Genomic DNA, 12,793 nt, shown 5'->3' with positions numbered 1-12,793 from the left:
TCTCCATGTCCCCAAGAAGAACAGAGACATGAATTTCTGGATAAAAGCCCTAAATTTCTCATAGTTCAAATTATTTAATGAGAAGGATGCTTTGGAAGGTTTGGTTGTTTTGAGGTATAAAAAAGGAGGAATAATGATGGAGTAAAAATGGTAGGAAAGGAATTGTGATTCAATGCAGTACAAGTGCTTTCACTGTAATACAGCCATAAACTATTTCATCTTAAAATTATTTCTGATTGCTATTACCATTTTTACACACCCACCTAGTATCAAATCCACGAACCACTGCACCCATCGATTTAGCTGCTCCTGCAGAAGCCAGGCCAGCCACTCCTCCTCCAATGATCAAGACCTAGAATGATACCATTATTATGCTTGGAGTATAAACTAGTACTACAGCTGGTTAGAAGAGCAGTGGCATTATACTGCTTTCACAACTGCAGACAGATCTCATTAACCAGCCATTTAAATAAGTTACATCAGGATAGAGAACCCAAAATGACTTTGGTAAAGCTGCCCCATCAATCTAACAGTTTAAAAGCTCCTAACTCCAAAAGCCAACTCATCAGTTTATGTAAGAACAGGTTTTCTCCTTAATTTATCTTCTTTCTTTTTCCTTCCCTAATTCTACTGTAGTTTTTCTTCAATCCCATCCACCTGCAATTCCCATCAAGCAATCCCTTCCATCACAGCCTTCCATGCACCAGAAATTCCACCATCTCTGACTTAACTGCCTCCTTGCCTTTCCCCATCTGGAAAAAAAAAAAAAAGGTGTGTATATATATATATATAGAGAGAGAGAGAGAGAGTTTGATGTTTAAAACTAAGCAAACATAAATAAAACTCAAATTATTCTGTGATTCCCCCAAAAACATGGCACTACAGGTAGTGAACAAAAAATGGTATGGGAATAACTACAGGGATTTCTGAAGTCTCTAGAACTAGCCTCAAGGCAGAAAAGTCCTTTAACACAGTTTCAGCAATGGTTAGCTGTACTCAAACCCAAATATTCTTCTGCCACAGTATCTGTTTAATTGCACATACCTTTGCTGGAGGAACTTTACCAGCAGCTGTGATCTGACCCGTGAAAAATCGGCCAAAGTGATTTGCTGCCAGTACCACAGCCTTGTAACTGTCAATTAAGGATGAACACACATCAGTATTTTCCCAGGCTCAGTACAACTTCATTCATGACAGCAATCAAAGGGATGAACTTTTGACAATAGCATGCAGATTCAATATTTTACTATTAAGCACAAGTTTAATAGTATGTCTTTCTTAATATTTCTTCCTTTTTAAAAAAAAAATCATGGAATGCATTTTTAGACAGTTTCTGGATCGCAGTATACTACATGTCCACAACTGTTCACTCTCAAATACAATTTTATCTGAACAATAAATGGGTAACTTTCCAAAAGTTAACTCTGTGGTCTTTGAAGACAAGCACTTGCAAAACCCAGAATAATTTTATGTAAATTCACCTAGACAAGCAAGCACACATTCAAAAAACATACTCTGACCCTAATTTTGCAGAACGATATGGCTTAACCTTGCCACCCCTTCTGTCCCATTGCTTTGTAGCCATCTGAGAATCGGTGGCTGGATGCCAAGTTGACATCAGTAGAGCTATCTGAAAATGCAGATTAATGTGTAATTATGCCTTTTCTTAACAACAGTGCACATTTTCTTGCATTTTTTTCCTAACAGTGTTGTCATTCAACAGTCGTGTTCCACTCTCTTCCCTATCTTTATCAGGCACATATAGAGATCCGTATGCCATAAAATTAGTTCTAATTTGGAATACAGCTTGTAGATTTTATATCTTTAAATAATTATGATTTTCTGTATTTTAGTAAAATTACCAAGAATAAAAACACAGAGAAGTAGCCAAACATGTATATGGATGTACACTGCTGGTGCCCACAAAATATGGTGGCCTTCTCCAATGCTTATTACACCTCACAGACATCAACCAAGTACAAAGCCAAAAATATTACCAAAAAAAGAACAGAGAACCTAATAACAGGAGTCAGCTTGATGACAACATCTTAATTCGCTACGGCGAATACCAGGCGCAAAGCATGAAGATGTCTGAGAGTATTTGGTCTGTTCATAACTGCCATAGCAACTGCAGTCATACTAAGCAGTTTGGGTTAATTATCTCCCAAAATCATCAGATCCCAACTACAGACAATCTGTGTTCAAGCTGTCTTAAGGATATCTTTGTGCCTGCTCTAATCTAGTACAGATCAAAAAGGCACTAGACAAAGCAGCTGAGGAATTAAAACTGTCTTCAGTTTTGGTTGGTTTGGTTTAGTTTTTTTCAAAGCCTTGTTCTCATCTGCTGCAAAGCTGACCATAAGAAAATTTGTTTGGCACCCCCAACAGTGTCATCCTGCTTGAAACAGCTGTACAGAGATGCAGAATTGCTTTAGATACACCTAACAGCTTTTAATTGAGCTATACTTACTCAGGCTGGGGGGAAAAAACCCACAAAAAAACAAAAAATCACAAGAAGTAAGGTTCATACCCGGCAATGTTGGCCATGGAGCTAAGTGCATCATATCCCTGAGCAATGGTGACCCGTGGAACCTGATCCATAGCCAACACAGTAGTTTTTTTTTCTGCAAGTTTTTTCAGGAGGTCTGGATTTTGTGCTGGGTAGATAAAACTAACCAGGGTAGCCGCTGTCTTAAAAAGATCTGCCTCATGTACACCTAGAGTCGAGTTATGTATAGGAGCCCTCACCTGAAGAAAGAAAGAAGTTTCCAAATTAATCTGAGGCAATAAATCAGAACACATTCCACTTCCTCTCTCCCAGCCTGCAGGCTGTCCATTCCCACCCACCAACGACAGAAGGAAGGAAGTGTATCAAAGGCTGTTTACACAACTGAACCAAGTAATGGCACTTAACTGCAGTGCACATACTAGAATTTCCTCTTGGTGGCAGGGCAGCAAGATCTCATGGCTCCCAACGAGCAGTTATTGGCTTTTATGACAGACAGCTGCTTCAAAACCTGACATTTTTAAGCAAAATTATTACTGAATAGATAAGCCAATTAAGCTTTACAGGCTAAGAATCATTAATAAGGCTGCAATGCACCATTACATGCAGGGAATTTCAAGGATGAAGTCCAGCAGATACTCATCTTGATATGCCTTCACTTCTTCCAAGTTTCTCACTTTTCTTCAAAAAGAAACCTACTTAAAAGCGTTGTTCACAAAGTAGTTCACAGAAATTCTGTGTTCAAACCTGACAGGATAACTTCAAAGAGGGCAGTTAAAGGAAGCTTAAACATCCAAGCTTAAGCTTTTTCTTTTTTGCTTCAGGACTCTGCACAACCTAATACCTCTTAAGCAACTTCACTTTTAGCAGCCTTCCCACATCAGCTATAAATCAACTAGTTACAACTACTTTCGAAACACACTGCTGCTGTGGAATTGTTGGATGTCTGACTAAGAAAAGCTAGGAACTTGTATCTTCAAAATTCCAAGCCACTCTTTCTAAAGAGTAACTTGCATGTATGTTAATGAATTTTGGAGTGACAGTTTCTTAGAGCAGGCGTCTCATCTCATTAGAGCCTGGAACAGTCTACCTCGCTCTAGAAAACAACTCCTCAAAGTTTTGCCTGGGATAGAGTGAATTTTTTCCCTACTGGCTGGTACAGCACTGTGGTTTGGATTTAGTAGAATACTACTGGTAACACACCGCTGTTATCTAGTTGTTGCTAAGTAGCGCTTACTCTTAAGTCAAGGACTTTTCTGTTTCACATGCTCTGCCAGTGAGCATGTGCACAAGAAGCTGAGAGGGAGGAGAGCCAGGACAGCTGACCCCAACTGACCAAAGGGATATTCCATACCACAGAACATCATGCTCAGCATATAAAGCTGGAGGAAGAAGGAAAAGGGGGATGCGCGGAGTGATGGTATTTGTCTTCCCAAGTAACTGCTACACGTGACGGAGAGGTACTGCTTTCCTGGGGATGGCTGAACACCTGCCTGCTGATGGGAAGTGGTGAATGAATTCATTGTGTTGTTTTGCCTGTGTGCATAGCTTTTGCTTTTCCTATTGAACTGTCTTTACCTCAGCCCATGAGTTTTCTCACTTTTACCCTTCCCATCCTCTTCCCCATCACACCAGGGGGAAGTGAGCAAGTGGCTGTGTGGTGCTTAGTTGCCAGCTGGTGTTAAGCCACAGTAAGCAGCTGAAACCTTCATAAGAAATTACCCTCAATTTTTTTCAGCGTTGCCATTTACTAGTTCATTACTGTAGGTGCCCATCTGAGCTATTAAAAAAAAACAACAGACTAAAACTGAAACAGATCTTAAAATGGAAAATATTAAAGGAGTTTACTTACTGAACTTTCAGCAGACTACTGGAAAAAAAAAGACCTATATGTTTCTCCAAAATAACGTAATGGGAAATATATAATAAAGCAATTACTTTGACAATCAAATCAGAAGCCAGGACTTCTTTGGTCCCCTGGATCTTTGCTCCAGCTTCTCTGTACTGGTCATCAGAAAATTTAGAAGCTTCTCCAGCACCAGATTCTACCACAACATTGAAACCTTGTTTAACCAAGGCTTGAACTCCAGCTGGTGATAGAGCCACTCTCTTCTCATTCTCAAATATCTCCTTGGGGACACCTACAGTCAGCTGTTTATATGGAATTCCTGTAAGAATGGCAGATAAGACAGCATTAGTTGGACTGAAGATTAGTTGATATTAATGGCACTCTTCAGTGTTTGTAGAGACACATGCAGACATGTCACACTCAGCAATTCTCCCTCCTAAGGGAAGAGGAAGCAGAACAGTATTTTCTAGCAGTGTAGTTTACATTTCCTTAATTACAGCATCTTCCTAGAGATCCCAGTTCTTTCAGGAATCAGCAGGTCAGCACAATCAGCTCCACAAGGGGTAACAACTGTTTGGTGCAGTTCATACCCATCTGCATGTATATATTTCTGACTGTCTAATTGGTGTTCTGATTTATAGAATACACAGTGTTCTGGTGATAACACACTGCTCCCAAAAAAGAATTTTAATGCCTCTCTAGTTACTTCAACTTTATTGTGAATAAATAAGCAAATGAGTTTGAACAGCTGAACTGCATTTTAACTGAACATGGTTTTAATGTCTATTAAATTACTGTTGTCTCAGAAATCTATTAATGAAGCATAACTTGCATACCACAAAGTACATTGAAAGGCAGAACCACATCAGTAAGGTAATCTTAAGAGAGTTGCTACAGAAATGAAAAATGTGAATTTAGGACTAGCTGAAGAATAATGCAATATCAGTCCAATAAATAGTTTCTTCAATGTTATCTCCTTGTCTTAACTTGTTCAAAGCTCTGCTAAACTACACCAGGAAACTGCTGAAGCTGCAATTTATCAGTTTTATCTTAGGTTTCAAATTACAGACATTAAACTTTGTTCATGTGAATTTGTGGGCATCCAGTCTAATATCTGAGAGTTAAACTTCTCAGATCCAATCAAGTGTTTAAGATATATTATTTATAAATACACAGATTCAAGCATAACAATCATATATCGAACTACCATATCAGTTACAATACACAGCATGCAGTCCAGCATACAGGCCCGGTTCCACACCAGCTTTCACCGGTATCTATCAAATACTTAAACCTGGATTGTGACATTCCTGCACAAGACACTTACTACATATTAATGAAATATAACTTGAGCAGCCTAAACAGTCACTCATATGAAAGATTAAGCAACAAAAAAAAACAAAAAAACACACCCAAGCAAAATAGAAGGGGGATGAAAGGCTTGTTTTAAATTACAAATCTGCTTTTAATTTGGCCACGCTATGTATTGTCCTACAAAAATTGTACTAGATTAGTAATGTGTTGCACATTTCAGGAAGGTCTTCTTTTCACTTTTTTTTTTCCCCCTCTTTGTTTGTTAAGACAGAAACAAGCAAAACAAAGCCAAAAGCATACCATACCGTAAGAGCTTTGAACTGAATTATCTTAATATTTTTAATTCTAAATCTAAGAAATAAAACTGGGACTAAAAGGTGCTTAAAGCTGAAGATCTGAAAATGTTTTTAATTAACGATTTTCAAGACACTATCAACCTAGAATGTTCTGAAAACACAATACAGAGTTGCTAAGAACTGGTACTTATGTATCTACCTGTACTTGTCAGTCTTCCAACCCATTAAAAAAGCCTGATTGAACACATCCAACAAGACAGAATGGAAGATCACCAGACAAAGAAGTGTATTACTTCCAATTCTTCCAGGGAACTACAGGCCTGCCAGCCTGACCTTGATGCCGGGGAAGGTTATGGAGCAGATCCTGGGTGCCATCACACGCATGTGCAGGACAACCAGGTGATCAGGTCCTGATCACGCGTTTGTGAAAGGCAGGTCTTGCTTGATGAACCTGATCTCCTTCTACAACAAGATGACCAGCTTAGCGGATGAGAGAAAGGCTGCGGATTTTGTTTACCTGGACCTTAATAAAGCCTGACGCCATCTCCCACAGCATTCTCCTGGAGACACTGGCTGCTCATGGCCTGGACAGGTGCACTCTGCGCCGGGTATAAAGCTGGCTGGCTGGCCGAGCCCAGAGCGTGGTGGGGGATGGAGTTACATCCAGCTGGCTACTGGTCACAAGTGGTGTTCCCCAGGGCTCAGTACTGGGGCCAGTTCTGTTTAATACCTTTATCAACAACCTGGACGAGGGGATTGAGTTCCCCCTCAGTGAGTTTGCAGGTGACACCAAGTTAGGGTGTATGTGTTGATCTGCTGGAGGGCAGGAGGCTCTGCAGAGGGATCTGGGCAGGCTGGAGCGATGGGCCCAGGCCAGTTGTATGAGGTTCAACCAGGCTCAGTGACGAGTCCAGCCCATGGGTCACAGCAACCCCATGAAACGCTCCAGGCTGGGGGAAGAGCGACTGGAAAGCTGCCTGGTGGGAAAAGACCTGCGTGGAGTGGCTGACTACCAGCCAAAGATGAGCCAGGAGTGTGTGCCCAGCTGGGCAAGAAGGCCAACAGCATCCTGGCTTGTATGGGCAATGGCGTGGCCAACAGGAGTAGGGAAGTGACCATACCCCTGTACTCGGCTACACATACGCTTGACTAAAGCTTATACACTTCTCAAGCAAAAAACTTAAGATTTGGGGGTTTTAGCTCCTAAGGCTCAAATGACAATTGCTGCTTCTGATTTCTTTTTGTTCACTTGCTTTTGTGTGGAGTACCAGAGTAGAAGAGTAAACGGCTAGGAGGGATGGTACATGAATATGCACTTGCTATATGCCAAATGTGTTTCCTCCTTTTTTTCCTTTCATGTTGTTACATCTTGCATGCAATAAAAGTAGGTAAACCTTTTTCAGGTAGAAAGTATTTGCACCTTATTTAGTAAGCAGAATGATCAGAGACCCATACTGAGGACTATGCCCTCCTCCAATGTTTTGGGGATCAAATTCAAGATAAACATTCAACAAGTATCATTTACCTCTCACCTCTTCTCTGTCCCACTACCAAATTCCTGGCAACCAGTAAATACAGAAGCAAATACATGTCCATTTGCCAGCTTTTAGCCACAGCACATATAGGACATTTTTCAAGCAGACTACCCTGAGCTATCACATCATTCAGCAGAGCAACAGAGTAGATGTCTACAACTGCGAAGTCTATGTTAAAAGTTCAGGACAGAGTATGATAAATACTGTGTTTGAAAGAAGCTATACCATGAACACAGATTTGGTTTGCTGAACTTGGCAATTTCATCGAAGTAATCACTTTTGAAAGGTTGAAATCCAAAATTAAAAATGTAGGATCTTAATTTAGGTTTTGAGGAAGCACATCTGCCACCTTTGCCATGGGTTTAAAACTGCATGAGTGTGTGAAGCTTCCAAGTTGCCTTCCTAAGCCTTCACACCAAATAATCTCTTTCAGAACTGCTTCAAGTATGTTATAGTAACTACTTTACTGCTTTATGACATAAAGAACATTTTCCAGAAACAGACCAACACACACATACCTTGAGCACCTTTGAGTTACTTGAAGATTTTTAACATACTGTTCATTGAGTAGGAGAAATGCAGGACTTTTTTTGATACCAAAAATCAACAGCAAAAGGATCCTGCCACTATCAAAAGTAGAATCATTAAATTTCACAGGCCTTAGAAGCTTAGTATGGAATATACATGAATTACAATTTAGAAAAACTAGTAAAGAAGCCACTTTTTCTCATCCCCTTAACATAATCTCACCTGCATAATGAAGACATAGTCAAAGCACAGTCCCTAGACTTCTAAACAAAGTAAGTAGGTAGTCTACATCTCCAAGTTTCAGAAATCAAACAACTGAAAATAACTATAAAAGCGATTTTCTCCATTTAACTTCTATCTATAAACTGAGTGTTTAAAGAAGATCCCAAGTTAAAACAATCAAGAAAACTCAAAACACTTTACATAGAGAAATAGACGAAAATACAGGGCTTCATTTCCTTAACCTGATTCCAGGAAGTAGTCTGTAGCAAAACAGTATCAGTACTAGAGACTGCCTTTGAGAATAGAGGAAGAAGTTTTGACCACATACCACATGTTCTGGGATGGGAAAACAAGACATGTAACCTGCCTAATTTCTAAGTTACTCTAATAGCAGCTTTAAAAACACCATCTCACCTGTCCTGAAGATGAGGACATATTCCGAAGAACAGCAATATGTTGTTGGCAATAAGAAAAAAAATAAAAAAAAGAATAGTACAGAGTATTAAACAAACACCTGATCCCTCTTCTTACACAAGCAAGAGGATTCAAAAAACCCAAAGAAATTAAAGGAGAATGTCTATATTTTATAAATAATGCACAGCTTATCTAGAGACTTAATAGACTATAAAAGGTTTAAAAGTTCTGCAAGACTTAGAACTGCAAGAAAGAAGCATCAAAATAAAAAGGACATTAAAAATTCCAAAATACGTGGGGTAAAAGTCACAGAGCTGTAGGATAAACCAATCTGGAAGTATATCAGAAACCTCTGAGTCTGTCACTCTGTAAGCAGCTTTCCCAGGGCTTTGGAAAGTTTTGCATCCATTTCAAGCATCTGGTGCTAGCAACAATTTGAGACAGGTTACAGAATACTAGTTTACTCTTGTATGAAAACACCTATGTTTCTAAGAAACAAAGAAAAGAGCAGCAAAATAAACAGCAATAAGAAAATTATCCATCCTCCAAGTTTACTTTTTGACTGACTCAATCTCTTCACTCCTCAAGCAGCTATTGTTCTTGTACATAACATATCCTCCACTAAATGAAAGCTAATCTGAGAGAAGTAACAGCGACAGGCTTAAGAAGAATTATTGTGACACTAGTCTTTTCAGAAAACTTACTCCTGTTAATATTACAGTGATTTTACCAAGTGCCACTATAATCAAAGATAATTTCTAAAATAATAAAATTTATTTTATATGCTGTTAAATTCTGATTCAAGAGCACTTAAAAAGTATACGTAGGCAATAGTACTGTTACTTATTTGCCATTCAATGGCTGTTTTATCCTTGGTTTGTCCTCTACCAAATGACAAATCTCATGTTACCAAAATGAGCTATGAGGACAGCTTAATTATCAAAAGACTTACCAAACTTACAATTCTCAGCATTAAATAACTGCGTTGCATGAATACTACTCGTCCTTAAATAAGGGCTTCCACACAACAAATCTGAAGGGCCAGCACTGAATTCTTAAACATGACACTAACCAGAATTCTCTGTCCTTGTGGAAAAATTTCTCTAAAGTGATTCATAAAAACAAGAAAAGTACACACACACAGAGACAAGCATACTAATTTCAGTAGAACTGAAGAGATCTTTCAGTTTCATGATCAAATTTGTGATCTAAGTCAAATACAAAGACTGATACCAAACTCAAACAACAAGGGCACTTACCTGGGTCATTTGAGAAAGAACTTTGAACCTAGTTTCCTACGTCCCAGGTTAACACTCCCAACCAAGGGACAATTTGCCATATCAAGACAGACAGATGTCTCACTCAGATACTTAATATGGAAAAAAAATTGGAACATCACAAATCTGTCAGTCACAGCAAAGAAATTCATGTTTCACCATGCAACTGGGGTAAAAAGCCATGCAATACAATTATCAAGACCTCTCAGGGTAAATAAACTCTTCCTCTCACCACGTTTCTTCAGAAGCTCCAGAACACCAAGTCACTGATTTGAAAGGACCCCAAAATGCACCAGCCACTGTTAATATCACTATAAATTCCATGCAACAACGGCTTCTCAGAGTTATACAGCATAGTCTTACGTCGCTGTGTTTTCACAACCAGACACATTGTTCACAAACAGCACTACTTCCCTAATACTCTAAAATATCTAATGCAGTTACCTACTGTGTATATTTGGAAGAACCAAACAGCACATGTATAATCAGTCTAACTCTCCACATTAACCTGTGGCAGACTGAGAAGAACCTAGATCTGCACTGAAGCAGGGTCTCTAAACTCTTTCAGGGAGACATGAGCCATGCAGGATAATGGGCAAAAATATCATTAACTCAGTTTTATATATCTTCCAGTCTTCCAGCTGTCAGGCTATCCACAGCGTATGATTGAGCAAAAAAAGTCCGTTCTGATTTTCATACACAAGGCTCACATCATAAACTGGAATCAAGGATGACCCACTCTCCCCTCCTTTTTTTCCTGAAAATGCCCAAAGCTGTCTATTACCTGCACTGAAATGTAATTAGTGCAAATACACCAACAAACCCTACATGTGAAGATGCAGATCAAAAGTTCTTCAAGGTCGTACAACGTAAGAGTTTCCAAAACAAAGTTAAGAGATTTTTTAGATGGGCTAACCACATCTACATATAGTCACACTTGCAGATGCTTTCTTTGCTGGGGCTGTTTTCCCCTGCATGCGCACGAAGAGTTGCACTCCCAAAACTCATGCAGAACTCAGGTTTTTAACTAAGAAAAGCATTTGTTTAAATACTTCCCTCAAGCAAGGTGTCAGCAGGAACTCTGATCCCCCACCCGTAAAAAACTACTTGTATCCAAAGTATTCATAATGAACACAAACACCTTCTGTATAAGCCCTTTATGCTGCTGATACAACTGAAGTGCTCTTTTTAAGTCTTTCCGTACTAATGCATATCTGAAAGAAAAATTCAAGCTATCTTCACGTTTTAAACCAAAAGATTATTTACAACGGTTGAATTAATTTACCTGGCTTTGGAGCTGCCTGAGACATGCGCATCTGGTGGGTTCTAAACATTCGCAAACACGGCATCTTTGCAGAATGCACCTTAGGTGGCAACACATTGCCAAAAACAAGAGCTGGGCACCCACTAACAGCAATACGCAGAAGGCTTGCCATTTCACTCAGACCTCACAGCAGACTCCTTGCCACGTATGGAATCCCTGCTGCACATGCAAAAACAAAGCAAGAATTATTAATCACAATAGATAGAAGGTATGTAAACCCAGCAGCTTAAAACTGGTCAACTGCCAGTAGCCATGGGATGACTGTTTCTCCCCCCCTTTTCTTTCTAGCTAGAAAACAACTTTTTTTAAAACTAAGACAACTATCAGACTAACGTAGCAAGCCCACGAGATCGTATTTCTGCGACTCGAGATCAGATTCTCTTTACACCGTTGGTCCAAACAAGCAAATCTGACAGAGGAAAACCTCCCGCAACGCAGGGAACCGGACAAACAACGCACACACACCCCCCACCCCCCGCAGAGCTCCCGAAGGAGGTACGGAGCGGGACAGCAGCCTGCGGGGAGCCAGCAGCTGCACCCAGGCAGGACCCGGGGCAGGACGAGCGGCACAGCGGGCGAGCGGGGCCGGGCCGCGCCCGCTGCGGGGGCTGCCTGCTGCCGGCGGAGGGGAAGGCCCTTCGCCCGCAACCCCGCCGTCCGCCGGGCTCGGACGCGCCAGGCCGGCCCGTTCCTGCTGACGGCGGCGGCCCACCGCTCCCCGCTGGCCCGCCTCGCAAGGCAGCGGCGGCCCCGCTTCGCTCTCGCCGCTATTTATAGCCCGCGGCCACTAACTGACCTTGGGCGGGCGGCTCGCCCTCCGCCGCCCGGGCACGCTGTCCTCCGCCGCCACCACGGCTGGTGGCCACCCGCCCGCCCGGGATCGGCCCGCAGCCGCCAACTCCCTGCTCCCCGCCTGGAAGCGCCCCCGCAGGCCCCTGCCCAGGCCACCTGCCTTCCCCACACGTCCTTCCTCCCGCACGTCCTTCCTCCCGCCCGCCCTTCCCGCCCGCCTTTCTCGCCCCTCCCGGGCGCTGCGAGAGCGGGACGCCGCCGCCTTCTCCTCAGCAACGGCCAGACCCCGCCCACGCCAGGGGAAAGCGGCGGTGGCAGTGCCACCGCCCCGGCCCCGCCAGCCCCCAGCCCGCCGTACCCACCAACGGTGCCGCCGGCGCCAGCCCCGCCGCGGCACTGACCGACCTTGGGGGAAGGCGGCGCGGCAGGCGCGGGGCGGGGCGGGGGACGGGGCGGGCGGGGGGAGGGGCTGGCTGCCAACCCGGAAGGAGTGGCGGGAACGCGGAGGTCGGAGCGGTCGTGTGACGCGGCCTCCCCGTCCCCCATCTGGAAGGCGGCGGCGGGCCTCTGTCACGTGGCTCCTGTGCGCCGCCGGCCGCTCGAGCCCGCGCGCGGCTGAGGGGCGCCGGGGCGGCCCCGTTACGCGCTGCTGCGCTGCGCTGCGCCCAATGCCGCGGCGCTGGCCGGGTGTCCCGGGGGACGCCGCGGTGCCGCTGTTAGGGCTGAAGGCGTCGCA

At 42.7% G+C, this 12,793-nt stretch overlaps 1 protein-coding gene across 3 annotated transcripts in view; it reads right to left on the bottom strand.

Annotated features, from left to right (window-relative positions):
* Nucleotides 1-12,516, bottom strand: part of NNT (nicotinamide nucleotide transhydrogenase) — a 46,988-nt gene extending 34,472 nt beyond the window's left edge. The window contains exons 1-6 of one of the 3 annotated variants that reach the window (XM_055698321.1): nucleotides 12,420-12,516; nucleotides 11,227-11,424; nucleotides 4,445-4,674; nucleotides 2,531-2,748; nucleotides 1,045-1,132; nucleotides 264-352 (exon numbers count right to left, since the gene is read on the bottom strand). In XM_055698321.1, the coding sequence (XP_055554296.1) occupies nucleotides 264-352; nucleotides 1,045-1,132; nucleotides 2,531-2,748; nucleotides 4,445-4,674; nucleotides 11,227-11,377 (776 nt within the window). In that variant the 5' untranslated portion in view covers nucleotides 11,378-11,424; nucleotides 12,420-12,516. Of the gene's footprint in view, nucleotides 1-263; nucleotides 353-1,044; nucleotides 1,133-2,530; nucleotides 2,749-4,444; nucleotides 4,675-11,226; nucleotides 11,425-12,061; nucleotides 12,188-12,275; nucleotides 12,297-12,419 lie in introns of those variants that run through there. The other 2 variants (XM_055698323.1, XM_055698322.1) reach the window with 2 other exon arrangements.
* Nucleotides 12,517-12,793: the final 277 nt, after the last annotated feature.

Source organism: Falco cherrug, chromosome Z (assembly GCF_023634085.1).
Source record: "Falco cherrug isolate bFalChe1 chromosome Z, bFalChe1.pri, whole genome shotgun sequence".
Classification (NCBI taxonomy): Eukaryota; Metazoa; Chordata; class Aves; order Falconiformes; family Falconidae; genus Falco; species Falco cherrug.
Note: the sequence above shows the minus strand (reverse complement) of the source record. Positions and strands in the feature narration are given on the sequence as shown.